This window comes from Hemibagrus wyckioides, linkage group LG14 (assembly GCF_019097595.1).
Source record: "Hemibagrus wyckioides isolate EC202008001 linkage group LG14, SWU_Hwy_1.0, whole genome shotgun sequence".
Classification (NCBI taxonomy): domain Eukaryota; kingdom Metazoa; phylum Chordata; class Actinopteri; order Siluriformes; family Bagridae; genus Hemibagrus; species Hemibagrus wyckioides.
Genome location: NC_080723.1, coordinates 16,617,183 through 16,642,510, shown reverse-complemented (window position 1 = coordinate 16,642,510; position 25,328 = coordinate 16,617,183). Strand labels below are relative to the sequence as shown.

The 25,328-nt window shown below is 37.1% G+C and overlaps 1 protein-coding gene across 1 annotated transcript; it reads left to right on the top strand.

Annotated features, from left to right (window-relative positions):
- The first annotated feature begins 1,228 nt into the window (after positions 1–1,228).
- On the top strand, positions 1,229–22,505 carry bicc2 (bicaudal C homolog 2). The gene is made up of 19 exons (XM_058408265.1): positions 1,229–1,684; positions 4,930–4,976; positions 5,261–5,330; positions 5,566–5,645; positions 5,900–6,061; positions 6,777–6,830; positions 7,160–7,354; positions 7,473–7,742; positions 8,547–8,678; positions 10,665–10,884; positions 10,972–11,105; positions 11,343–11,482; positions 11,800–11,899; positions 12,020–12,059; positions 13,991–14,142; positions 15,791–16,004; positions 19,116–19,285; positions 20,416–20,515; positions 21,660–22,505. The coding sequence occupies exons 1-19, from the start codon at positions 1,330–1,332 to the stop codon at positions 21,788–21,790; spliced, it is 2,766 nt and encodes a 921-aa protein (XP_058264248.1). The 5' UTR covers positions 1,229–1,329; the 3' UTR covers positions 21,791–22,505.
- The last annotated feature ends 2,823 nt before the right edge of the window (positions 22,506–25,328 follow it).

The following is a 25,328-nucleotide window of genomic DNA, read 5'->3' as shown; positions in this document are numbered from 1 at the left end:
GTGGTGGTGAGGGGGCAGAGAGGGGGCAGTGAGGGGGCTGTGGGGTAGCTCTTTTTATTAAAAGCCTGAGTTCACCACCTCACTTTTGGGAAGAAAAGAAAACAGCACATTCCTGTGATCAGCTCCGAGTGGAGCAGCAGGTGCAGGAATTTGTTTTGATTGCTCTAGCCGGGAAAGCATTAATCTGAAGAGATGCAAGATCTGCCTCTCTATTTGCACTAGCCATAGAGTCAAGTATAAAAGTCATGTGACATTATTACAAGAGTCAAAACTATTACAATGTCATTTGGATTTGGCTTACTATCCATTGTAGTTTAGCAGCCAGGACATTTCCAGCTCTCCCAGCATTCCTAGCTTTATTAAATAAATAAATAAATAAATTAAAAATAAAATAAAAATAATTAATGAATACATACATACATAGAAGTATTAATTAATTAACATTTAATTTTGTGTTGTTGGATCATAGTTTATTCCTGAAATAAGAAAGGAAGACAGAAAAAGAATGATTTAAGTCAGGCAGTGAATTGAAGTCCAAAAGGATCAGGTAAGAAAGGGGGGAAAAATGCAAAACATGGGATAATTTTCAAAAGAAGAGAAAAGGGAGTGGGAAAAAAACGATAGAAGTTGAAATAAGAAATAAGGAAAGGATAATGATAATAAGGATAAAATAGAAACATAAAAAAGCAAAGAAATACGAAAAGAAGCATGGAAGGTGAAGGAAGAAGGAAAGTTAGAAGAAAGTAAAATTAAAGATAGGAAGACAGGAGAAGGGAAGGTGAAGAAATGAATCAAATAATTTTTTAAATAATTTATTTCATGTTGAAACATATTATACCAAGGTGTGTGTGTGTGTGTGTGTACTTTTCTTGACAATTTTTTCTTTCAGTTCAGGAATGCTGTCTGCTCCATCACAATCTCACTATTTGAAGCTCTGCCAGCAGGCTGTATGGCTGTGTCTCAATATGAGGTCCAGTCTCTAAGGTAGAAATTTAGAAATCAAAAAATATAAAGCATGGGAAAAAATTACACAAACTGTGTATGCAATTTTTCCTACACCACTATAAAGTTGAAAGATTTTGGTAAAAATCTAGAACATAAGCATCTCCAGCTGAATTCTTTCACAATATTTTAAATTTTCCTATTTTTAATTTCTACTTTTTGTAGGTTTGGCTCTGTTGGTATGTTGGTGCATCATCCTCATGCACACACTTCCTCCCTTTTTTTCTGTCCGTGAAGAGGCAAGTTTTAGGAGTGTGTATATATGATGCTGTAAAGAGTTATGGGTCTTCTGCCCCCCTCCACCACACCCCCCCTTTGCCCGTTTCTATGGTTACGCTTTCGCGTATACACACACATTTGCTCCCTCCAGCACACACACACACACACACTTCAACCAAGGCAGCCAGCATGGAGGGCACTTCTGTGGACCCGGTGGAACTTGATTCCAAGTCCTGCGTCGGGCCTGAACAGAATCAAAACATGGGCTCAGAGGCTGAGCAAGAGCAGAAAGTTCTGATTCAGGACAGAACTGAGGAGGATGAAGATGAGGAAGAGGAAGAGGAGGAGGAAGGAGGAAATTCCAGGATGGAGTCAAAACCCAAGGACTCGGCGCAATCTGACACGGACTGGATAGAGGAGAGATTCCGCATTGACAGGAAGAAACTGGAGAGCATGCTTTACGGTGAGAGAGAGAGAGTGAGAGTGTGTGTGTGTGTGTGAGAGAGAGAGAGAGAGAGAGAGAGAGAGAGATTTAGTCTTAGTTTTATGTGACTTTGAATGTGAACCTGTTCTTAATTGAAAGAAAGAGATTCACAGACTGACAGAAATAAGATAAAGTAAGAAATAAAAAAAGCCAAATGAAGAAACAAAAAAAAGAAACAAAGAAGGAATAAAGTAATGACAGAAAAAAAGAAAAATAGCAAGAAATAAGGAAAGAAAAAAATTTAAAAGCAGAAATAATGAAAGGAAAGAAGAACAGATGCAATGTAAATAAAGAAAAGAGTGGGGAAAAAAATAAGAAAAGATGTAAGACAGAAAGAAAAGAAGGACAAGAAAGTAAAGATGACTCCAAACCCAGTGAACTGTCGAGAATGACGGATGTAAGTCTGTAGTGGCTCTTGTTCCTGGGTGGAAAGTTCTATCCGTGTGATGCTGCTGAGAATCAGGATGAGCGATTTCTCACACATGCTGATGTTCGGTGTTCGGTGCTCATGCTGATGTTTACATGCTCCTCCATGTGGCATGTGCAGACACAGCGATGGCATTTTTTTTTTCCTCAGAAAGAGTGTGTGTGTTATCGTAGAGACGCAGCTTGCTGACTGTTTGGTTTGGAGAAGTGCTCGTTCTCGCATGCTGCGATTCACTCGTCCCTGCTGCTCTTTGATATTCAGAGAGGAAAGCAGCGTTCCTGCCAGAACAATGAAAGTTTGAGTGAAGCTGATCCCCAGAATGTTGAGCAGGACTGCTAGAGGAATGTTATCTTGGCCTGTGTGACTCTCTGAGTGGAGGGCGGGAAGGAGGACGAGCGTCCTTTTAGTGGATGTTGTGGTTTATCAGCTGTTTTCTTTTTCTCAGACTGTCTGCAAGAGTATGTGCTTCCGAGGGGTGTGTGTGTGAGGGGGGGGGTGTTTGCGTCAGCATTGTTGTGAGTTAAATGCCTTTGCTGCTTGACGCTGTTTCTCAGAACTGGCTTTTGGCTCTCTCTCTCTCTCTCTCTGTCACACACACACACACACAAACCGGCCATTCCTACTAGCAGGGCAGCGTAACCCATGGCAATAAGGACCGATGAGAAGAAAAGAGAGGGATGTTCACTCTAACCCTGTAAATGTCAGCAGATAGCCGTGGCCTTTCATTGTGTTTAACTTTAACCTCTACACACACACACACACACACACACTTGTTCTGTCTGTCCATCTATTTAAACTCTGTGTTTAAATCTTTGTCTTGTTGTCTCTGTTCTTCTATACATCTCCAACCCAAACTCGGACAAATGAGTTTACTGTATCCTAGAACACAGAACATACACATTCACACATTATAGGAAAAAAAAGGTCTTGGGGCAGGATCTAGGTGAGATTTTTGAGTCCCTTTAAGACAGAATCAGATTCAGTGCATTTTTATTTTTTATTTTTTAATAATTTCTTGATTCAGTATATCATTAATTAATTAAGTGTCCATTTATTGGTGAAAAAATATCTTTTTTCAATGAGCTTTACACTGGAAATCGTGAACAATTTGATTAAATTTGAACTGAATAATAATAATAATAATAATAATAATAATAATAATAATAATAATAATAATAATTTACTGATTCATGCTTAGTAAGAAATATTCAAATACTTACAGAATAATCCTACCTGTTAAAAATCTCAGGTTCTTTCAGTAAGGATGGACGATATGGAAAAGCCTAAAGATGCGCATACAAAATTCATGTATCATGATATTTAGATTCGCTAAAGTTGTAACACAAACAAAATGCTGTTGAAAGTGCAATATTTAGTTCAATTCAATTTCATTTGTGTAACACATTTAACAGTGGACAATGTCACAAAAAAAAAGCTTTACAGCAGTATAGAAATTCAGGATATAAGTTTTACTTTAACCCTAATGAGCAAGCCATGAGACACTGGCAAAGAAAAACTCCCTGAGATGATAAATCCTTGAGACTCATCCTCATCTGGATGACCAAATAGTATGATTAGAAATTATTTCCATCCAAATGTGTAGAAGATGATCAAAAAGTAGACTCTTTTTCTAGTTCTAACATGAAGTCTGTCCTGTTGAAGTTATCAGCTGTTCACTGTTAGAGACTTGAGTTTGTGGTAATTGCAGTTCAAAATCATCTTCATGGTTTTCTAAGTGGTACTATCCACAACAATCCCATGTATCTTCAGGCAGTTCATGTGGATCCATCCTCAGCAACAGCCAGCAGCCTCTGAGAGATTGAGTGATGACACTCCTAACAGAAGTAGGGCATCAGTAGGGGTCTGGCAGAACATATCATATTAATGGGGGAAAAACATACTATACACACAGGAACAGAGAAAGAATGAAAGAAAGAAACAAATAATATCAACAACTACAAGAATTCTTCTTCTTCTTCTTCTTCTTCTTCTTATTATTATTATTATTATTATTATCATTATTATCATTATTATCATTTTAAAAAATTTATTTTATTATCTAACCAGCCACAGAATAATTCAATTCTTAGAAATAAAGGTTATAAGCAAAAATATAGCTTGAATTATACATGTTTCAGACATTTATTATTATTTTACATATTAACATGTAATGCATGTGATTTTATTTTTATTATTATTATTATTATTATTATTATTATTATTATTAACTTTTCTTATGTAAATCATATGCTCTAGTGGTAGGTTTCTCGCCTACCATGTGGAAGACCCGGGTTCGATTCCCAACCAGTGCCCAAACCCCAGTCACTCACTAGATGCAGTGCCAGTCCCAAGCCCAGATAAAATGGGAACGTACATCAGGAAGGGCATCCGGTGTAAAAAAAAAAAAAAACTGTGCCAAGTTGCTGTGGTGACCCCTCAGACACAGGGAGCAGCCGAAAGATCAACATTTCACATTTACTTCATATGTGCAATTTTAGGGCATGAAATACTGCCTCACACATCTGCAATCACATATTATTCATATAATCATGTGATCATCTGAAATGCGTGTGTTTTCTCCTTAAAGGGTCTGTAAATGATTTGTATTGGAAATCCTTAATGGTTCTTGGTAATGCTGTAGAAGTGACCACTGGCATGTGTAAAAATCATCATTTACTGTATACTATGATATCGTATATATTGCTATGATTAACAGTCCATCTAAAAGGTATTTATTTGTCCTATTTTTTATTTAAAGACACATCTCACAAACATCTCCTTGTTTGTGTTTCTGTAGGTCCTTCAGATGGAACAGGCCTAACAGGAGAGGAGTTCTTCGAGAAGGTGAGAGAACCTGGAATGCTGGATATGAAGCTTGTGGCATGAATTAAAAACTGTAGGATTCTGTCATTCCAGTAAACACTTTGCCTTGTTTTATTTTTGTTTTCTCAGAGTCATGCATCTGCTTTGAGATGTTAATGGTGTATTGTTACTCTTTAGAGTGTCTTCCATTCCCACACATCTGTCTTTCTTCTCTCTGTTTCTCACACACTGCTCTTTCTGACAAGCTCTGTCTTTTTACAAGTTCACACACGCACATTGTCACACTTACACATCTGTTTCACCAGGTAATGAGAGAAACTAACACCCAGGTGAAATGGCCATCAAAGCTAAAGATTGGAGCCAAGTCTAAGAAAGGTGAGAAGAAGGTGATCTCATGGCTCTGAGAAGAGATGAGATGAACCGTGTTTTAATTCACATTTTTAAGATTATAATCAAAGTTGTGCTACTCGTACTGGAAAACAACAAAAAATGAGGACAAATGTTTAATTAAAACGAGTATCTCATTTAACAAATAATGACACACACCTCATTAGGAAATAAATGCAACTGTTATTTATTCTGTTACTCTGATTGGATGTGTGTGTCTCAGATCCACATGTAAAAGTGGAAGGAAAGCGAGATGATGTCCTGGAGGCCAAGCAGAAAATTCTGGAAGTTTTAGAGACAAAGGTGAGTGAGATATGTGAATCTCAATATATTTATTTTTTAATTTAATTTAATTTAATTTAATTTAATTTAATTTAATTTAATTTAATTTAATTTAATTTAATTTAATTTAATTTAATTTAATTATTTTTAAATTAAATTAATTATTTTTTAATTAAATTAATAATTTTTTAATTAAATTAATTAATTAATTAATTTGTGGTTTAATGCTGTTTTATGGCACGGTTTTCTGTTCCCTACTCCTAAACCATCTTTAGGTTAATAAAGTCACCCTGAAGATGGATGTCACTCACACTGAACACTCTCATGTGATTGGTAAAGGAGGAGGAAATATCAAAAAAGTCATGGAGGAAACTTCTTGTCACATCCACTTCCCGGACTCGAATCGCCACAGTGCAACCGGAGAGAAAAGCAACCAGGTATGAGAGCATTAAACATATACAAGTTATGATTAACATCATCATTATAATACATTCCTGTATTCCGGATGAAGGACTTCCTGTAGCATCACAAGTTGCCTTTTTGTCTTGTTAATGTCAAGAGGGAAAAGAGGACAATTTCTAGCTCTTATAATATAATATAATATAATATAATATAATATAATATAATATAATATAATATAATATAATATAATATAATATAATATAATATAATATAATATAATATAATATAATATAATATAATATAATATAATATAATATAATATAATATAATATAATATAATACAATAACATGGGCTTATTTTAATGATTTGCAACATCATTAAATGTAACTACAAATATTATACTCAAAGGCAAATTGCTAAGTTATTAACACTTATAACAGTAAGTGTTAATAGTGAACTTCAGGGTTGTAGCAGTTACTCACCCCACTGCATTCTTGTTATTTTATTTTATTTTATTTTATTTTATTTTATTTTATTTTATTTTATTTTATTTTATTTTATTTTATTTTATTTTATTTTATTTTATTTTATTTTATTTATAATAACTGCATGTTGTAATCCCAAGATAATCAAGGAATTTAAACACACACATAAACAGTAGTAAAAGACTCAGGTTTTAGGATGGAAAATGTTTCTGGATCTGAAAGATTAAATGATTTGTTCTCTTTTGCTGTTGTGTTTTTCGACAGGTGTCGATCGCTGGACCGGTGCAGGGTGTTGAATCTGCTAGAAGACACATCAGAGTCAGTTTCATGTGCACTTGAAGTGTAAACTTTTTTACTGAAAGACCAGGATCCAGGATTTCACGATTTTGTGATTGCAGAAATGATTAGCATGTCAAAGATCAGGACCAATTAAATCTAGATTGCCAGTTCAAAAATAATAAACATTCCCAAACCACTATTATTCCCTTCTTTAGAGAATTTTGGTGTTCTGCATTTCCTACCCCACTGACCTTGTGATCTGATGCACATTCATGACAATAATGAATTGTTCTAAACATTAATCACGCACACAGAGAATAGCTTAGGCATTGTGTAAATTCTATTTGCCCCCTCACTCTGACCTTTAGGATCTGCAACCACTGGTGTTGACCTTTGACCTGCCGCTAACCCTGATGGGCGGGGTTGTTACTGACGCGAGCTCACCGCTGATTCAGCATGTCGCGCAGGCTTTTGGAGTGAGCGTGACGTTCAGAGCACAACCCAAACTGTACTGTTCCACCTGTGTGGTGCGGGGCCTGCAAGGAAACTGCGCTGCTGTGAAGGTAATACTCACACACACACACACACACACACATACAGCATTTAATTCAGAAATACAGCTAAATTATTATTAGTTTTAAACAAACAAGCAAAATAATCAACAACCTTTGACCCCTGTAGAAGGCCACCTGCATCCTGATGGAGCTGCTCCTGGGCCGGGAGGCGGCAGTGGTTTCCGGGGTAACGGGTGTCATGGTGAGCACTCAGCTGGATGTGACATCTCAGCAGCACCTTTTCCTTCTGGGCCAGAACGGAGCAAACTTCCTCAACGTCATGCATCAAACACACACACAGATCGTCCTGCCTGACCTCACCGCCCCTCAGCACACACCCTCCCTACTCATCCAGGGCACTGCTGATGGAGTGTGTCTCGCAAGACAACAACTCATGGTGAGAGAGTGTGTGTGTGTTAAAGACAGATGTGGCCATCATTGTCTTTATGATGTATGTGTTGTTAATGGAATATCCAATATGATTGTGTCTGTGGATGTTAGGCTGTCTGTTACTCCTTACAAATAAAAAGGAAAGGGAAGATGGATGAACAAACAATCACAAACAAATGAATGAATGGACAAGCAAGCAAGCAAATGAATAGATAGATAGATAGATAGATAGATAGATAGATAGATAGATAGATAGATAGATAGATAGATAGATAGATAGATAGATAATCATCATTATCATCATTATTATTATTATTATTATTATTATTATTATTATTATTATTAAATACGGATAAGAGTAAGAACAAGAATATTAAACATGACAGTTTGTTTCTGTATTACTCAAAAATATTTTACCTTTATTTTATTTATCTTTTGTAAATTTTCAATAAATATTTGAAATATTTTATTTGGACTCTTTTGTGTATATATTCTGCTTAGCAACTTTATTGACAATAAAAGCTTTTTACCTAAATAAGAGTATTACTATTTTTATTAATAGATTAGAGATAAATACAAGATAAAATCCCAGAAGATTATTTTTTGTTTTTGTGCATGTATAGGTTATTATTTTTTGAAATGTTATATGCATTCTCATTTACTTAGTTTATTCCTCTGTGAATAAACAGTAATATTATGGCTTCCTTTTAATTAAAAAAACGTCCCTGCACACAGCCATGCTGTGAGATTTGTCTTGTCTTCTGTGGTCATTAGGTGTGTCCTGATTCTCTCGGTGTCTCTGCTTGTGTAGGAGTGCCTGCCGGTGTGTCTGATGTTCGAGATGAAAGATGAGGGTGAGTCCGACCCTCGCAAACTCGCACAGATGATGCAGAGTCTCGGAGTCTTCATCAGTGTCAAACCAAAGGCTAAACAGGCTGCTAAGGTACTACACCATCACAGTCCTCTCATGAGACAGTCCATCTTCAGAGAGAGGCCACAGAATGCCTTTGTGGAGTCTAATCCAGAAAATATGCTTCTAAATGTTTTATTATTAGTGATCTCATACAACAATATGGATCTTGTTACTTTACATTTATTGCATTTGGCAGACTTATCCAGAACAACTTACCTCATTTTATACAACTAAGGGTTAAAGGCCTTGCTCAGGGGCCCAGCAGTGGCAGCTTGGTGGACCTGGGATTCAAACTCACAAACTTCTGATCAGTAGACCTACACCTTATATAACATCTATACTTTATAATAAAGTGTATGATTTATGATGGCTAGATTATCATTTGAAAAGTACAAACCACTCTCATTCAGATATTTTTCAAGACCTAATATTCGTTATGAAGAACCTTCATGCTTATTCAGATGAGTTAAAACTGGAAAAAAAGAAAAAAAGAAAAAGGAAACATAAGCAGTAAATGAACTACATGAACTAAGACACTTTTATAACTTTATTTTTTGGAAATAATCCAGAACTAACTGATGAGATAGTATTGAGGTATTTTTGTAGGTCGACCAGTATCCAACTGGTTTCCTTGGCAAAAAGCCAGTAGAGTGATATTCTAGTGGGAAAAAAGCTCTGTGAATAACAAGTTTATGATACTTACAGTTTTTTTTTTCCATTAAGAGAATCTTTACAAATGAACACAACTTTTATGAATTTTTGAAGCTTGATACAAAATTCAGAAGCAGAATGCTGAAGTTCAGCTATAAACAAACTACAGCATGCATAGTCACATGACTTCCACGTCACAACCACTGAGCTTCAACTCTTTTACTCTTTATTTAAAAGCATGTTTAAGCAGCCTTTATTTGCCACATACTATATATTATTGCACAGCGTAATTCTTCCTCTGCATATACCTTCCTTGGAGAGTTGGGGTCAGAGTGCAGGGTCAGCCAGGATGCAGTGCCACTGGAGTTTGAGGGCCTTGCTCAAGGGCCCAACAGGGCTTGAACCCTGATTTTCTGATCAACAACTCAGAGCCTTAATCACTTGAGCTACCACCGCCCCTGATAAAGATCTACTGTGCTGTTTTTGTGGAATGATCTGAATAAATGGAAAGCTTGGGTTAGAATAGTTTGCAAGAGTGTGAGTATAAACACAACAAGGCTGAAGTATACAAGTCTCCTATTCATCATGATGACATTTAACGCTTCTGACAACCTTTAGTCCTGTCTAGAAACTTCTTAGCAACCTAAGTTTAAGTATTACTGATGTATATATGTGTGGTAAGAACAAAAAGTGAAAATATCTCGATCTCAAGTTAACCGTAGACCTTATTTCAGGCATTTAACCCAAAACCCAAACAAAAAACACTGACTTTAGGATGATGAACTCACTTCCATGTTTTAGGACTTATTCCTGCATCACTCTTTTGTACCCCAGATAACAGTCATTTAATCCAAATTAATTATTTCCACAGTACAGCACTTAATAGCAATAAACATTGTCACAATCTACAGTATATACACTGAAGGTGTTTTAAACAAATGTTAATATTTGCCTTAATATTTTTTAACACTGGGATTTCTATGAATAAAATGAGTAGTAAAGAGTTTTTCTACTTTAGCCTCTTTCTTTAAGCTTTAGCAACGATCATTCAGAATCTAGATAAACCCAAGTCTATCTTGTCTATGACTTTTTTTAAAGTATCACCCGATTAAATTAGAACAAACCTATATTTTCAACATAGAATAATGAAACTGTGTTATTTCACATTTAATTGACCAGGTCAGGACCAGCTGAGGACCACTTCCACAATGATGGCAGGACTGAAAATACCATTAAACAATACACTCTGAATAGTTTCGTATATTATCTATAAATAAAATCTTCTACATTAGATTAATGTACAGTACAGAAACTTTTGACTGGTGTTGTAGTTTGATGTGCAGTAATAATTTGTGTGTCACTCAGTCTGTGGTGGTGAAGGGTTTGGAGAGGAACATAGCGAATCTATATGAGGCCAGAAGACTCCTGCTAGGCCTAGACTCCTGTGAGGTCTCCATGACAACAAAGAACTCAAGCGAGGTATCTACAGCACCAAAGTGCACAACAGACCCCCTGCTGGCCAACAGTGGAATTACAAACTACTGGCTCAACATGCTAATGCAGCAGCTGCAGGTCACTGAGACAGGTGTGTGTGTGTGTGTGTGTGTGTGTGTGTGATATGCTAAAGAACAGTATTTTATCTATCACACTTTCTTTAATCTCTGATGATCAGGCACCGTCACAATGCCGGATTCAGCTTCAAACCCCGCCCCTGTGAAGCCACGCCCCTCTCCGCCACCTGGACTGGCTGCTCCTGCAGACGAAGGCCGAATGGGACTGAGGGGGACAGACACTAAATTAGAAAAGGTGTGAATAATTAGATGCACTTATCTACACTAAAACCTTAATTGGAATTTAATGTGGATACATCAGTGGACAAAATTTGGCCATCTGTAAAAACCAAATTGTGTAGATAATTCCTTTAGGATATTCACAGTCTGGTCATTTTGTGAGCAATCAAGCAATAATTATGCACATTATGCACATTCTATCTAATGTCTGGGCACCTAATTACAGAGAATAGTGATTGTGTTACGTTTTCAGATCCCAGAGAATGAGGATCAGTCGGCAAATGCAGTAAGTGAGCAGTTGGGAGTGCAGGCTCCAGAGGTTGCTGAGGTCAAAGAGGTCATTGTGAAGACTGCAGGATCAGTCAGGAGAAACAGCCATTCAGAGGCAATCAGGTACCAAACTCTCAAATCCCACCAGACCCCTCAGAGGTAAACTGTAATGACAAACACTGCTTTGGGTTTGAGACAAATGAATGAATAGTTAGAAGCTGAACTGAAGTCCTAGTATGTCTGCTACAGAGCCTTAATCTAAATATGGCAAGACAAGCCAAGAAGCTTTTACTTTTACTTTTAATTTATACAGCTGATACAGTACACAGTGAAATGAAACGTAACAAATTATGTAAGGTATGTCATATATTAAAATATATATGAAAGGACTTTTGACTTACATATGGTATAATGCATATGATGTATGTGTGTGTGTGTAGTAGGTCTGTAAGGATGGAGTTGGATGGTGTGTATTTTAACAGAGACAGACGCTGTAGTCTAAGGATCTTTCCCTCTCTGGAGTCAAACTCAAATAATGAGGTAAAATGAACATTGTGTATCTTTAACAAGGGTGAATAACAATAACTGAATACAGATACTGTTTACAGTGTGAACAGAGTTTCTGCCCAAATCACTGATCTGTTCTGGGATTTCCTACAGAAACATGAGTATGAGAGGAAGAAGCTTCTAGCAACTCAAGGTTGGTGTTTTTTCTCTCTTACATCCCTTCTCACTTCCTTTAATTCTAATTTGTTTTTCTCCTTTGGTCTCTTATACTGCCCTTTCTTCCTTTTAACTTTTTCCCTTCTTTCCTTCCATTATCCTTTCCTTCCTGTCTTCACCTATACCTTCCTTCCTTGCTTTTTCCTTCCTTCCTTCCTTCCTTCCTTCCTTCCTTCCTTCCTTCCTTCCTTCCTTCCTTCCTTCCTTCCTTCCTCCCTCCCTCACTCCTTTTTCTCTTCCTTCCTTCCTTCCTTCCTCCCTCCCTCACTCCCTTTTCTCTTCCTTCCTTCCTCCCTCCCTTTTCCCTTCCTTCCTTCCTTCCTTCCTCCCTTTTCTCTTCCTTCCTTCCTTCCTTCCTTCCTTCCTTCCTTCCTCCCTCCCTCCCTCCCTCCCTCCCTCCCTCCCTCCCTTTTCTCTTCCTTCCTTCCTTCCTTCCTTCCTCCCTTTTCTCTTCCTTCCTTCCTTCCTTCCTTCCTTCCCTTGTACCTTCACCTTTCGTTCTTAACTTTCTTTTTACCTCTCTATTTACTTCCCACCATCCTTCCTTTATTCCCCTCTTCCATTTTTTCCATCATGTTATTCTACCTCCACCTTTGTCCTTTGTTTCTCTTCTCCCGCCAAGCTGCCATTATTTCTTCACCCTCACCTTCCTTCATTTCTTTCTGTTCCTTCTTTCCTTTTATGCACTTCTTTTCTTTTCTCTTCTTTTCTTTTCTTTCTATTTCTTTCATTCCTCTTATTTATTTAAGTGAAGAATTTTTTATTTCTTTGCATATCGAGCTGCTAAAATTGTGCTGTTTAGTATAAAAAAGAGCTGTCCTCACAGGAGTAAAGGATGACAGAAATGAGTCTTGCATTAAACATGAGTTCTGCTGACTCACGGGTGACCGCGGTTTATGAAAACTGCACTGAGACTACAGAAGAAGCTACAGTAGCAATCAGCATTCAGTGAGCTTCTTCCATATCTGCCTTTATATCACAACCCATCTGTTCTAGCATTTGGGAGAGTTTAATATATAAGGACGTCCTATAGCTTTACTACTGTGTCAGAGTAGTTTTCACATTTTATAGATTTTATATTTTAATTCTTGCTTTCACCCTGTCTGCAGTGTGTGTGTGTGTGTGTGTGTGTGTGTGTGTGTGTGTGTGTGTGTGTGTGTGTTTTAGTCAGACTCAACTATTTCGTACAGTGCCTCTAGCAATGCCAGTTACATTTAAATATACACCTACAAATACATTGTACTTACCCATGGGTAATTTTTCAATTTTTATGCTAAGTTCTCTGAGTAGTATCGCCAATCAGATGTCTGCAGCATCTGAACCTGCGAGTAGAGATGAAATACAGTCGGCGTTCATCATGGCCACTAGGCCACAAAACACATTAAATGGTGATAGAGGCTGCTCGCTTCAGTGTGACAAGCCACCAGATTTTTAATAAACTGAAATAACACATTCTAATCATTTTATTATCTCTCTCTCTCTCTCTCTCTCACACACACACACACACACACACACACACACACTCCTCTTACAGGACCAACTAAATGTTTATCCATTAATCAGATTCTGGCTAAGTCATTTTAATGCTGGTGTGTGCCAAATGTGCTAGTGCTCCCACAGAAGTGCTTAATGGAATTATGAGTCTGAATGAACCATCTGCTGCAAACACACACACACACACACACATTCAAAGTCATAAAAACTCACATACATTAGAGAGAGAGAGAGAGAGAGAGAGAGAGAGAGAGAGAGCGCAGGAGCGAGCTCACAGCACACTTCCTTTTTTTAATTATGTTTCAGGTGTTTTATAATGAATTCAGACAGCAGGAGCTCAAACGGCTACAAACTCAACAACCACATACATTTTTAGCTTGGAATCCATGTTTTGTGTGTCTGTGTGTGTGTCAGCCATGCAGAAAAAGCCAGTAGTGACGGAGGTTCGGACTCCCACTGACACGTGGAGTGGTCTGGGTTTCTCCAAGTCAATGCCTGCTGAGGCTGTGAAGGAGCTACGCAACATAAGCCGCCGCTGCTACAGATCCTACCTCAATAATCAACAGGTATACACTCGTGGCTCAGCTTTTTACTTCTACACACATCAACCCTTTAGTGTATACTGCATGAAGATGACATGATGTCCTGTATGAGAACAAATGGATGAAGTGAGTGTATGAGAGTGTATTGTTATAAAGCTCTGACACTGGAGACTCCTTCCATAGAACACCTTCTTACAAAAAGCTTCAGCATATTACAAAAAATATACAGTTTTCTTCACTATATAGCAGCAGATTTATATTTTATCTGGAACTATAATTTGCCTTAAAGCATCTGTCATGCGAGGTCTTGTAAACTATTTATTCAACAGTGCTGTAATATTAAAGAAATGAATTTTTTAATGGTCATGTAATGATGTTACTCTGTTTATTTTTGGTACCAAAATTTTTCTTTGTTTCTTCTTCCAGCTTCTTCTTTAACACATGGTCTCTCTCTCTCTCTCTCTCTCTCTCTCTCTCTCTCGCTCCTGAAGCACTCTCTGAATGACCTACACATGTCTCTGAAATTATTGGCAAAAAATAATTTTAATTCTGAGCATCACTCAAGTTTCTGTTCTAGGTCCATATGAGTTTTTTAAGTTAAAAAATAAAATATTTAATACATTAAAATTAAAAGCAAATGACTGAAAAGCAAAAATGCTGAGGCTCTGGATGGGAAGCTTTGCCTGGACCAGAAACAGTGATGGATTTTCTGAGATTGACTCTACTAATGCTAATGCTGTGACATTTGCATATATAAATCAAAGTGCCAAAGTGACACTCCTTAGTCCTACTCAACCTCAGGCTACAATCATAACTCAATAACAAATAAAACCTTTAGCAGCACCAAGCTCACATCCTTGACACTGGCCTACGCATTCAGCGTAGATTACTTTTATCATGCTTCCAGCAATTACTGAATGATAGATGCTTTGCAACAAGACTCTCTGGAATTGCAATACTGGTCAGTAGTGATGCTTTAGAAAGGGTTTGAATGGTTATATGAAATGTTTACTAGACTACACTTTCGGAAAGTGGAGAAAACATTTCCTCTGGTATAAATTACATCTATGTGCTAGTTTTATGGAGATTAAAACTCAGGTTTAGATACTAAATCTGTGAGGCCAAGGCTTTCTACCTGGAAAGAGAATTTACAGAGCAGAGCTAAAAAACGGTTAGTGCTAATGACTTGGATATACGCATACTCTCTCTCTCTCTCTCTCTCTCTCTCGTACACACACAGCAATAAATGAAAATGTGATTACTGTCATGTGGTGCTGCTGTGTAGACGTAAACTCCAATTACGAGTTATGAGAGAGAGAGAGAGAGAGAGAAAGAAAGAGATGTATTACTGTCACTTTTATTCCACTGTTCCCTTCACTTCATGTCCTTCATAAGGAGTAAATACACGACCCTATATTTGACACTGCTACTAGGATTTGAGTTTATCATTCTAATTATTAAGATTATAATATGATTATGTTATTATATAATAGCATAATAGTACTAAATTACATTTGAAGGACACTTTTTAAATTGTGAGGTTGTGTTTTTGTATTCAACAGTTTAGTGTAAATGGGATGGGTGCCTCAAGAGTGTTAAACTGGTTGTAATGAATAAAGCCATATTAAGTCTGTGTGTGTGTGTGTGGGTGTGTGTGTATGTCTCACTACAGTCATGGAGCTCTCAAAGTAGCAAGGACAGAATGTGTAATGGCAGCGATTCAGAGAACTGGCGAGAGAGGCGAGGATCTGCCTCATCGTCACCTGGGTCTTCCTGCTCATCATCCTCCCCCACCTCCTCCTCCTCCTCCTCCTCCTCATCATCATCATCATCAGCCATAATGGCGTATAATCCTGGTTCAGGACGCACCAACACAGACAAAACATGTGAGTCTGGACAAAAGAGTGTGTGTGTGTATTAGTATACGAGAGGAAGAAGTATGAGTTGTGTTACTGATATATAGGTTTTTGTTTTTATTTAAATGAACACACTCAGATGTAAGGAGTTTGGCCTTGACTTTGCTTTCTTTTTCCTTTTTTTGGAATTTGCCAATATTTAAACACTATCTAGCTGTCCCATACCACGCAACAGAGTGTGACATGTTAAACATCTGCTAAACAACTGCTGCATATGCTACATCATCACTCTGCTGAATAAAAGCATTTTCATTGCAAATATTATCAGATCATTTTTTACTTGAGTGAAAAGTAGAATCTTAGACACATTTACACACATTTCACCGTTTCTTAGTATTTAGTGTGTCTGACACCGACTGCAGTGAAAGAGATAAGACTCATAGAAAATCTGCCCTTTTGTACGAAGGAGTTAACATGTCAAATATCGCCTTAAAGAAATTGCGCAACATCTTGAATATTAAATATGTTTCACTTGTATATTCAAAGAATATTTCTGAATTCTAAAACACTTTTAAATAGAAAAAAATTCCGGATTTTTCACTGTGGTTTCAAACTTTTGGACCCCATTGTCCGAAAGCATAAGCTGGAATTCTCAACAGCAGAATAAACTAATCTTCTGTAGTTTTTTTCACCAGTTATTTTGGTGGACATAGTGAAGTAACTGGGGCTGTTTGACACACTTAAACGCTTTAATTCTATCATGCATTATTTCTAACTTTATCGATAAAAAAATAGAATTTGAACCTTGCGTCTTGTGTCCAGGTTCAGCATCGGATTTCTTTGTCCTGTCGCACTCCACAGTGTTGCTTAATGACTCATAAGGAAGTAGACGCTTTTTTATCCATCCTACTATGGGCAAAATATTATAATAAAAGTTACAAAACGCCCCCCCCCACATGTGTTTCTATCTTTAAAGTAAATGGTGATAAACTTTTTGCTCATTTCTGCTCTCTGAGATGCTCCAAGTGCTTGCTCATAACCATTTTTTCAAGGCTAACTAATATTTAAAGGCATTATCTTCAACCACACTGTAAGGTTACCCCAACAGAGGGAAACACATCTCACACTGAAAGCCAACAGTGTCCTAACTAATTTTATATCAGACTTGCGGCAATAAACTTATTTTTTTGTTTATACTGATTGAAAATGTCCCATAAGTCGATATCCAGTGTTTGTTAGGATTGAGTTTGGGCAAAGATGGAAGGCCTGTAATTCATAACCTAACCTCTTTGTGTTATCATGTTGTAATGTTTTGTTACAGTTATAATTAGTTTTTGTGGTGGCTTAGTGGTTAAGTTGTTGGACTACTGATTTGGAAGGTTGTGAGCTCAAATCTGAGGGTCCCTGAGCAAGGCCCTTAACCCTTGCTCAGTTGTATACAATGAGATAAAATGTAAGTCACACTGGATAAGCGTGTCTGTTAAATGCTGTAAATGTAATGTAAATTACCCTTGATAACAGATAACCTCGATACTTTTTAAATAGTCATCGGTGAAGATCAAACCTGCAGTCTGTGCACAAGGTTTCATTTAACTTTTTATTAGTGCCATCTTTAAGAGTGGACTGACTTCCTTCCTATATATATATTTTTTTATCTCAGACAATCAGCTCTATATGTAGTGGCTAAGGAGGTGAGATCAGTTGATTCGAGCTGCAGGAGGCAGCCATCCTGGAGGCAGAAATCAAACTCCAACGATTGTTCATCCAAACACGATGATCGATTTTCACTCAGCTTCCAACATCAGTGTCCATGAGACACAGACTGAAACAGAGCAAAAGCTTGTAATTTCAGAATGGCTTTATGAAGCTACAAAGTTGAGAAAAGTTTAACTTTATGTAAATGACAGTAGAGTGCACGTGATCCGTGGGAAACAGCACACGCTGCTTCTCCTTCATCTCGTGTGATATGATGCAGATATACACTGCTGAGGTTTATACACAAACCCCAAATCTCCCTCCAGAATGTTTGATTTCAGCAGCAAGAAATCTGATTTGGAATGCTAGTTGTGCCACCCACTGATAAACATTATTGACACCAGTAGTAGGAACACCTTCTGATAACTTCATAGGACAGCCACAGGAAACCTGCAGCAATAAAATCACTGTATGTGTGAACGTAATTTTAGGAAGTCACTGGTTTCCAGCTTCACGGCTGTCTGCCATATATGTAAGATAAACTCTTTCAGATGTATTGTTTATTTCTGCTTTTTCTGACTGAGCCATGTAGTGGCAGATGTCATAAATAGGTCCATTAGTGAAAAATGTATGTATAAGTAAGGAATAAACAATTTTGGTGCATGATGTTTTCAGGTAAAACCCCAAAGTGGATTATTTACAATCTAAAGTGTTTTCATTTATTCCTTTACCACACAGCAACTATGTTATATTTTTCTTTATTCCTCTATAGTTACTTTTAATATTATGGAACATTCACAAACCAGCTACTTCCTGTATCACCTAAGTTAAGTAGCCTGTATTTGTCACATATGCATTACTGCAGAGTGAAATTCTTTCTTCACATATCCCATCCTTGGAGGGTTAGGGTTAGAGCACAGGGTCAGCCATGATGCAGAACCCCTGGAGCAGGGAGGGTGGTTGAGGGCCTTGCTCAAGGGCCCAATGGCGATAATCTTCCACTTAACAACCCAGAGCCTTAACCACTTGAGCTACCACCGCCACTTACATTATAGCAGCTCGTTCAATTAGCAGATTTTTATTTTTTTTTATTTCTTGAAGTTAATCAAATACAATATATACATTGGCATTTTATTGATAAACCTCAGTCCCCTGTCTTGAAGACTTTAACTGTGGTGGAACATGTAGTGATGGTTAAAACGCTAAAAACTTGACATTGGAGACTCCTTCCAAAAATACTAATCACGCTCCAGTCAGGAAACTTCACTACATCAGCAATTTTTCATCTGTTCTCTTGGAATTATTCTGAAAAGAATTTCAAACAGTGGTGTGGTGCAATTTATTGAACATTCCTTTTTAAAGTTTGTTGAGGTTCTGCACCACACCTTTATCTGGACGAAGCTGTGATCAGATCAAAACATCTTGTACATCTCATTACCTTTGCAGCTGATGGATTCATCAACGGCAGCTACTATGAAGGTGTACCCAGATCACTGATTGGTGGATCTCCCAGTCCCCCCCCTCCTCCTCTTCCTCCTCAGCTGAAAGATGATCTCCTTGAGCTACTGATTCAGCTGGGTCTGGAGAAATATACCACTGTATTCCAGGAACAAGAGGTACAAAAACACACATACACTCCCCCTTACTGTACACACTGCCTGTTTCACTGTGGCACCTGTGTATTGCTTCCATCACTGAATGTTTTTGCTATTAAAACCAAAAGCAGATCTGAATTATCAGAGAGAATATGAATTTTATGGGTTTAGATCTTTCTAACGGCCTTCTATTTCCCAGTGCAGCTTTTTTCCAGCTGCTCGGACCGGCCGTGTTTATTCTGACTGTCTCAATTGATTACTTTAATGTTCTCTGGCATAGGACAGGTCAGCCATGATTGCATTTTTACTCCCAGCTCCAGCTGTTCTATACGCTACATCAAATCTGTTTCTCAGTCGTTTCAAACAATCATGTTTAGCCACCGTGAAGCGGCTTCTTTCTACCTTATATGTTTGTTAACTTGGTGGGTTGGTAAGAATTTCATGAGAGTATCCGCTGTTCAGAATGATTGGTCACAGTTATATACATTTTTTCTTAACACTCTAGCAATATAAATCATTATAAATACTTTATAAAGACCTTAAACCAAGTCTCAAAAATATATGCACCCAAAGCAGTCAGATCCCAAAGCATATTTTGAATAAATGCAAATAAATTTTTGTTTTCCATTTACTCTCAGTCTCTAGGAATGTGTTATGGCATACATTGTCCAGTTTCCCTGGGGTATAAATATGATCTTGCACACATATGAAATTCCATTATTATCCATTAATATGGTGGAAGAAAACAATTTTGAGATGGAAAAAACTGGGTAATGAATGTAAAATGCATTTGAAACCTGTATTGTTGTACAAATACTTTGCAAAAAAATGAATAAATAAATAAATAAATAAATAAATAAATAAATAAATAAATAAATAAATAAATAAATAAATGCATAAAAGTATGCAACCTATTGAACACATACATTATGTTTAAGCTCCAAATATAAACTGCATGTGTTAATTTTTTCATATATTCATTTTTGCTTATTTGAAAGCTGCCAATAATTCGAAACACGTTATCATCATATTTACGGAGGAACTTACTAATCCAGAAAACATTTTAAAGCATAAACTTATACTGTACAGCAGTATTCTGCAGAAATCATAACGTCTGCCTGGGTCACTCTCTTTTATTTTTTCTCCATCAGATTGATTACCAAACGTTCTTGACTCTTTCTGAAGAAGATCTAAAGGAAGTGGGTGTATCCACATTCGGGGCCAGGAGGAAGATGCTGATGGCTATTTCTGGTAAGAATTTGGCAGAGCTGCCTGGGCTTTTTGTAGATCGCTCAGTAGGATCTGAATAGCTTGGTAAAATTAAATACAATCATAAACAGCTTTAATAGATACCCACTGCAAAATACAGACATTTTATTTAAAGTTTAATGTTTAATAATCCAGTCACTCATGCCATGGAGTAAAATTTATAGTTTATATATAGAGTTTATATATGCCTGTATAGCTCCTTCACAACAATGTCTGTTGTTAAAAGCACAATTCAGTTTTTCTTGTGTTGCAGTGAATGTACCTGTCTTGATTTTAGATTGTAGGAGAAAAGTAGAAGATGTTTTGTGGAGCCTGTGGTGACTGGAACCTTAATCTAACCTTAATTTTGTTTCTTTTTTTATTTTGTGGAACTATATTTTTCTTGGCACACAATAGGTTAGGATATTTCCAGCAAATGCTGCAAAAAGACTCAGTAGAGCTTTTCATTTTGTACACAGGACTTCAGTGTCACTGGGTCTGTTACCTAACAGAGGTTTTTCACTTCAACTTTCAATCCAACCATATTCAACTTTCTGGCTTTTATTTTTATTTATGCCATTTGGCAGACACCTTTATCCAGAGAGACTTACAGAAGTGCTTTATCAATAAATACATTCTGGTACTGGTTCACTAGGTCAAAGAGTAAGAACTCGGTCTAAAAACACCCTGACTACATTTTTAGTGCTAATTTAAGTCCTTCAGGATGAGCTTAAGCTATTGTTTGAAGACTACCAGTGACTCAGCTCTTTGGACATCTAGGGGACTTTCATCCGAGAACAGAAAGAGGTTTTTTAATGAGAAGATATTGAACACTACTGAAGATTAGCTAGTGTTCCTTCACCTCTAAAAGCCAATCCAGACAAAACACCTAACAACAGAAAGTGGGATATTCCTTACATGTGTGAATAATCCCATGGTTTGCATGTGACATTCACTTATTTTAGGCACTTCCCATGATATAATTAACAGATCAATTTATCAGTTTTTCACAATGATATTATCCACATGAGGATTGTACTTGAAATCACATTTTAGGGTATAACATGCAAAAGGATGGCATTTGTGTCCTCCTCTGTCTGTCTTTCTGCCAACTGATATAACTGCATATACTGCTTTTTGTCTCCAGATCTAAATAAAAGTAAGCTGAAAGTCCCTGAAGCTCCTGCAGTTAAATCTGGCTATCTAGAAGGTGGAGCAAGTGGCCGTCTTCCACGAATCATGGACGAGGACTTGGCTGCTAAGAGTAACCGCTGGTGAAAGGGGACTGGCAGTACACTGGACTGTATTATCCCCACTACAGTGCTGTAGAGGCTGTGCTTCCTGACTAGTCATGTGCCTCAGTGACCGATAAATGAGAATTAAGTAAAGGACTGGCTATTAAGATTAATTACAGACAGGCAGCAGAGTGGACAGATGTGATATAACTCTCAGAGGACGTGGGCGAGAATAACTGACCTTCACTCTGGATCGACTCTCCTACTACTGCCAACATTTAATATGCAAACACTTATGGCCTTCTCTTTCTCTTAGTTTGTTTCTTGTCTTTTACTTTTGCCATTCTCTCTCTCTCTCTCTCTCTCTCATCATTTCTGTGCAGTAGCATGATGCACTGTGCAAATATGAGAATGTATTGTGAACATAATTAAGCATTTCAAATAAATTGAACTCTTCAGTGAAGGAAGGAAAACATAGGACCTCATGCAAATGCTTAATCAGAAATCCTTTTTAAATAAGATTGGATGCTTTGTGCTTAAACAGCGCTTGCTTGTTAAACAATGTTGATTCTGGTTCAGTTCCTCATGCTCTTATCACTGTGCTGAAGACAAACATTTAATTGTTTTGCTCATTGAACAAGTAAAACTGTGGCTGGAGATGAGATGGGAGAATGACCAGGCAGAAATACATAATTTTCTCACTTTAATGAATGTGAACATATCTGGATATGCAGCGTTTTCAGTGTATTATCAGCAACCAGCCAAATAAAAACTAGTTATAGGAAATCCCACAATGTTTCGTTTGCACTCATGAACTAACAAACTATGCTTAGTAACAGATGAGCTACAGTTAATAAAATCTACTAGTTTTAGGTTTATCTGATGAAATGGCTGACAGGTATAAGCTACAAGGCAGGTGGACTACAACAACAACAATAACAACAACAACAACAACAATAACAACCCCAGACACTTCATGATATTATTAATTGGCTGAAAATGAAAACCTGGAGTTAAAATAGATACAAGATCATCAGGTGCGAGTACTAGATTCTATGCATGTAAAGAAATATAAACACATGTAAAAACAGGCTATAATATACCAGGCATAACATTATGAGCACTAACAGGTGAAGTGAATAACACTGATGATCTCCTGATGATCTACTGATGATCATGGCACCTGTTAGTGGGTGGGATACATTAGGCAGCAAGTCAACATTTTGTCCTCAAAGTTCATGTGTTAGAAACAGGAAAAATGGACAAGCGTAAATATTTGAGCGAGTTTGACGAAGGGCCAAATTGTGATGGCTAGACCACTAGATCAGAGCATCTCCAAAACTGCAGCTCTTGTGGGGTGTTCCCGGTCTGCAGTGGTCAGTATCTATTAAAACTGGTCCAAGGAAGGAACAGTCGTGAACCGGTGACAGGGTCATGGGCAGCTAAGCCTCACTGACGCACTTGGGGAGCGAAAGCTGGTCCGTGTGATCCGATCCAACAGATGAGCTACTGTTTCTCAAATTGCTGAAGGAGTTAATGCTGGTTCTGATAGAAAGGTGTCAGAATACACAGTGCATGACGGGTCAGGGCTGTTTTGGTGGCAAAAGGGGGACCAACAAAATATTAGATAGGTGGTCATAATGTTATGCCTGGTCGGTGTATATGTAATTGTACTGTATATATATATACACAAGTGTAAAAATTGAATTAATATATAGTGCAGTTCTCTTGTAGTTGACCGTAATGATATGGTGGAATTAAACTTACTTCTTACTTCTAGTTGCATGGATTAAAAAGTCTTCAAAGATATAAGTAAAGAGAGAAAGATTACTTTGAATTTAATTCATAAGGATGACACCATTTTTGGAGGTTTCTAGATAATTTAGTATCTAAATAAAGATAAGGTAAGAATGATTTTTTTTAACCTGCTGAGAGATTTTTATCCCTTTTCTCTCTCTTTAAAATTTTTCCTCCAGGGTTTCTTAGATAGTCAGGGACTTCTTAGCTTCCCAAAAATGGTTGTAGTTATCTGATATTGAAACACAATAGTGAAGGGTTTCTACAAAGACCCTATAAAGGTTACATTAAGAGGGACAGGATGAAGAAATACATGTAAAGGTTAGATTTAAGAGTGTACAAATCAATTCCTATTTTAATTTTGCTGAAAATCTTCCACTAGGGGGAACCACAGCACCATCTGCTCCATCGTATCAGTCTCTCCATGAAGCATCATTCCTCATTTGTGACATTACACACAATAGTGGCTGGAAATCATTTTCACAGAAAAGCCAATGACGCAAATAATTATACTGTGTTGAAAAAGCCTGTTGCTAGTAATGTTGATTTAGCACAACCTACTGTTGAGTAAATAAATGCTCTGATAAATGAAATATTACACAACATTAATCAGGGTGCTAAAAGAGAACAGCATTTTGAAGATCATTGTAGTGTGTCAGACAAAAATTTAACTAGTTAAATGAAGGGATGGGTTTTGCCCATTTCTCCCCTGGGGGAAAGGGGTCTATTTTTTCTCTCAGGGCCTTTTCTGCCTGCCCTCGTAACTGAAAGACATGTTTGGTGGAACGTAGCCTGTGATTCATCAGGATAATTATGTTTGAGTCAGGCTAATTATGCACGTTCGTCTTTAGGCAATGGAAGTGAATCAAAAGGATATGATGTAGAAAGACATGAAGCAGGATTTAGAGTTCAGACTGGCTTCAGGCTCAAACACTGTATCAGGGCAAGTAATTATCATCTATAGTTGGTTGATTGTTTGGTTGGTGGGTCTTTAATCTGGTTTTGCTCCATTTTTTAATTTGTATGTAGGTGGTTCAGCCAAGTCTAAGCAAGAATATATGTACAGTTATACATTGCTGGATGGGAAACTGCACATCAACTATCATTGTATCATCTATCAAAGTACATATAGATAGATAGATAGATAGATAGATAGATAGATAGATAGATAGATAGATAGATAGATAGATAGATAGATAGATAGATAGATAGATAGATGGATGGATGGATGGATGGATGGATGGATGGACGAATAGATAGATAGATAGATAGATAGATAGATAGATAGATAGATAGATAGATAGATAGATAGATAGATAGATAGATAATCATACCACTGAACTTCTCAGCATTTGTTTAAATAATAATTAAATAATAATAACAATCTGTTTAAAAAAAAAAAATAACCAAATAACCAAACAAAACACAGACAAATAATTTAACTAAAAATATTTACATCTAACTGAACGCTGCTACTTTATTCTTCTCTTGTTTTCATTCCCACCTGCCTTCGGTCATCATCTGGCCATTTGCATTTGGTGTGCATTTGTGAACATGCATATAAGGATCTGTCCCAGTTAGCGTTCAGTTTCCTCATTATATCAGAGGAATTCCAGAACAACACTTGACCCAGTGTTACAATAAGTTCAATCCCATTTATGACCTAATCAGGTTTTTCACTTTTTTTATATATGTATCTTAGACAGTAATAGACTTAAATTGGAACAAACCCCTTTGGCACTGGAGAGGAGCTATAGCTAATGTGAGCAAGTCTGCTGGAGTAA

Coding starts and splice junctions, on each gene's coding strand:
- bicc2 (XM_058408265.1), top strand. CDS start 1,330: ATGGTTACGCTTTCGCGTATACACACACATTTGCTCCCTCCAGCACAC. Junction 5,331..5,565: donor TGGAGCCAAGTCTAAGAAAG/GTGAGAAGAAGG, acceptor TGTGTGTCTCAG/ATCCACATGTAAAAGTGGAA. Junction 12,060..13,990: donor GAAGCTTCTAGCAACTCAAG/GTTGGTGTTTTT, acceptor TGTGTGTGTCAG/CCATGCAGAAAAAGCCAGTA.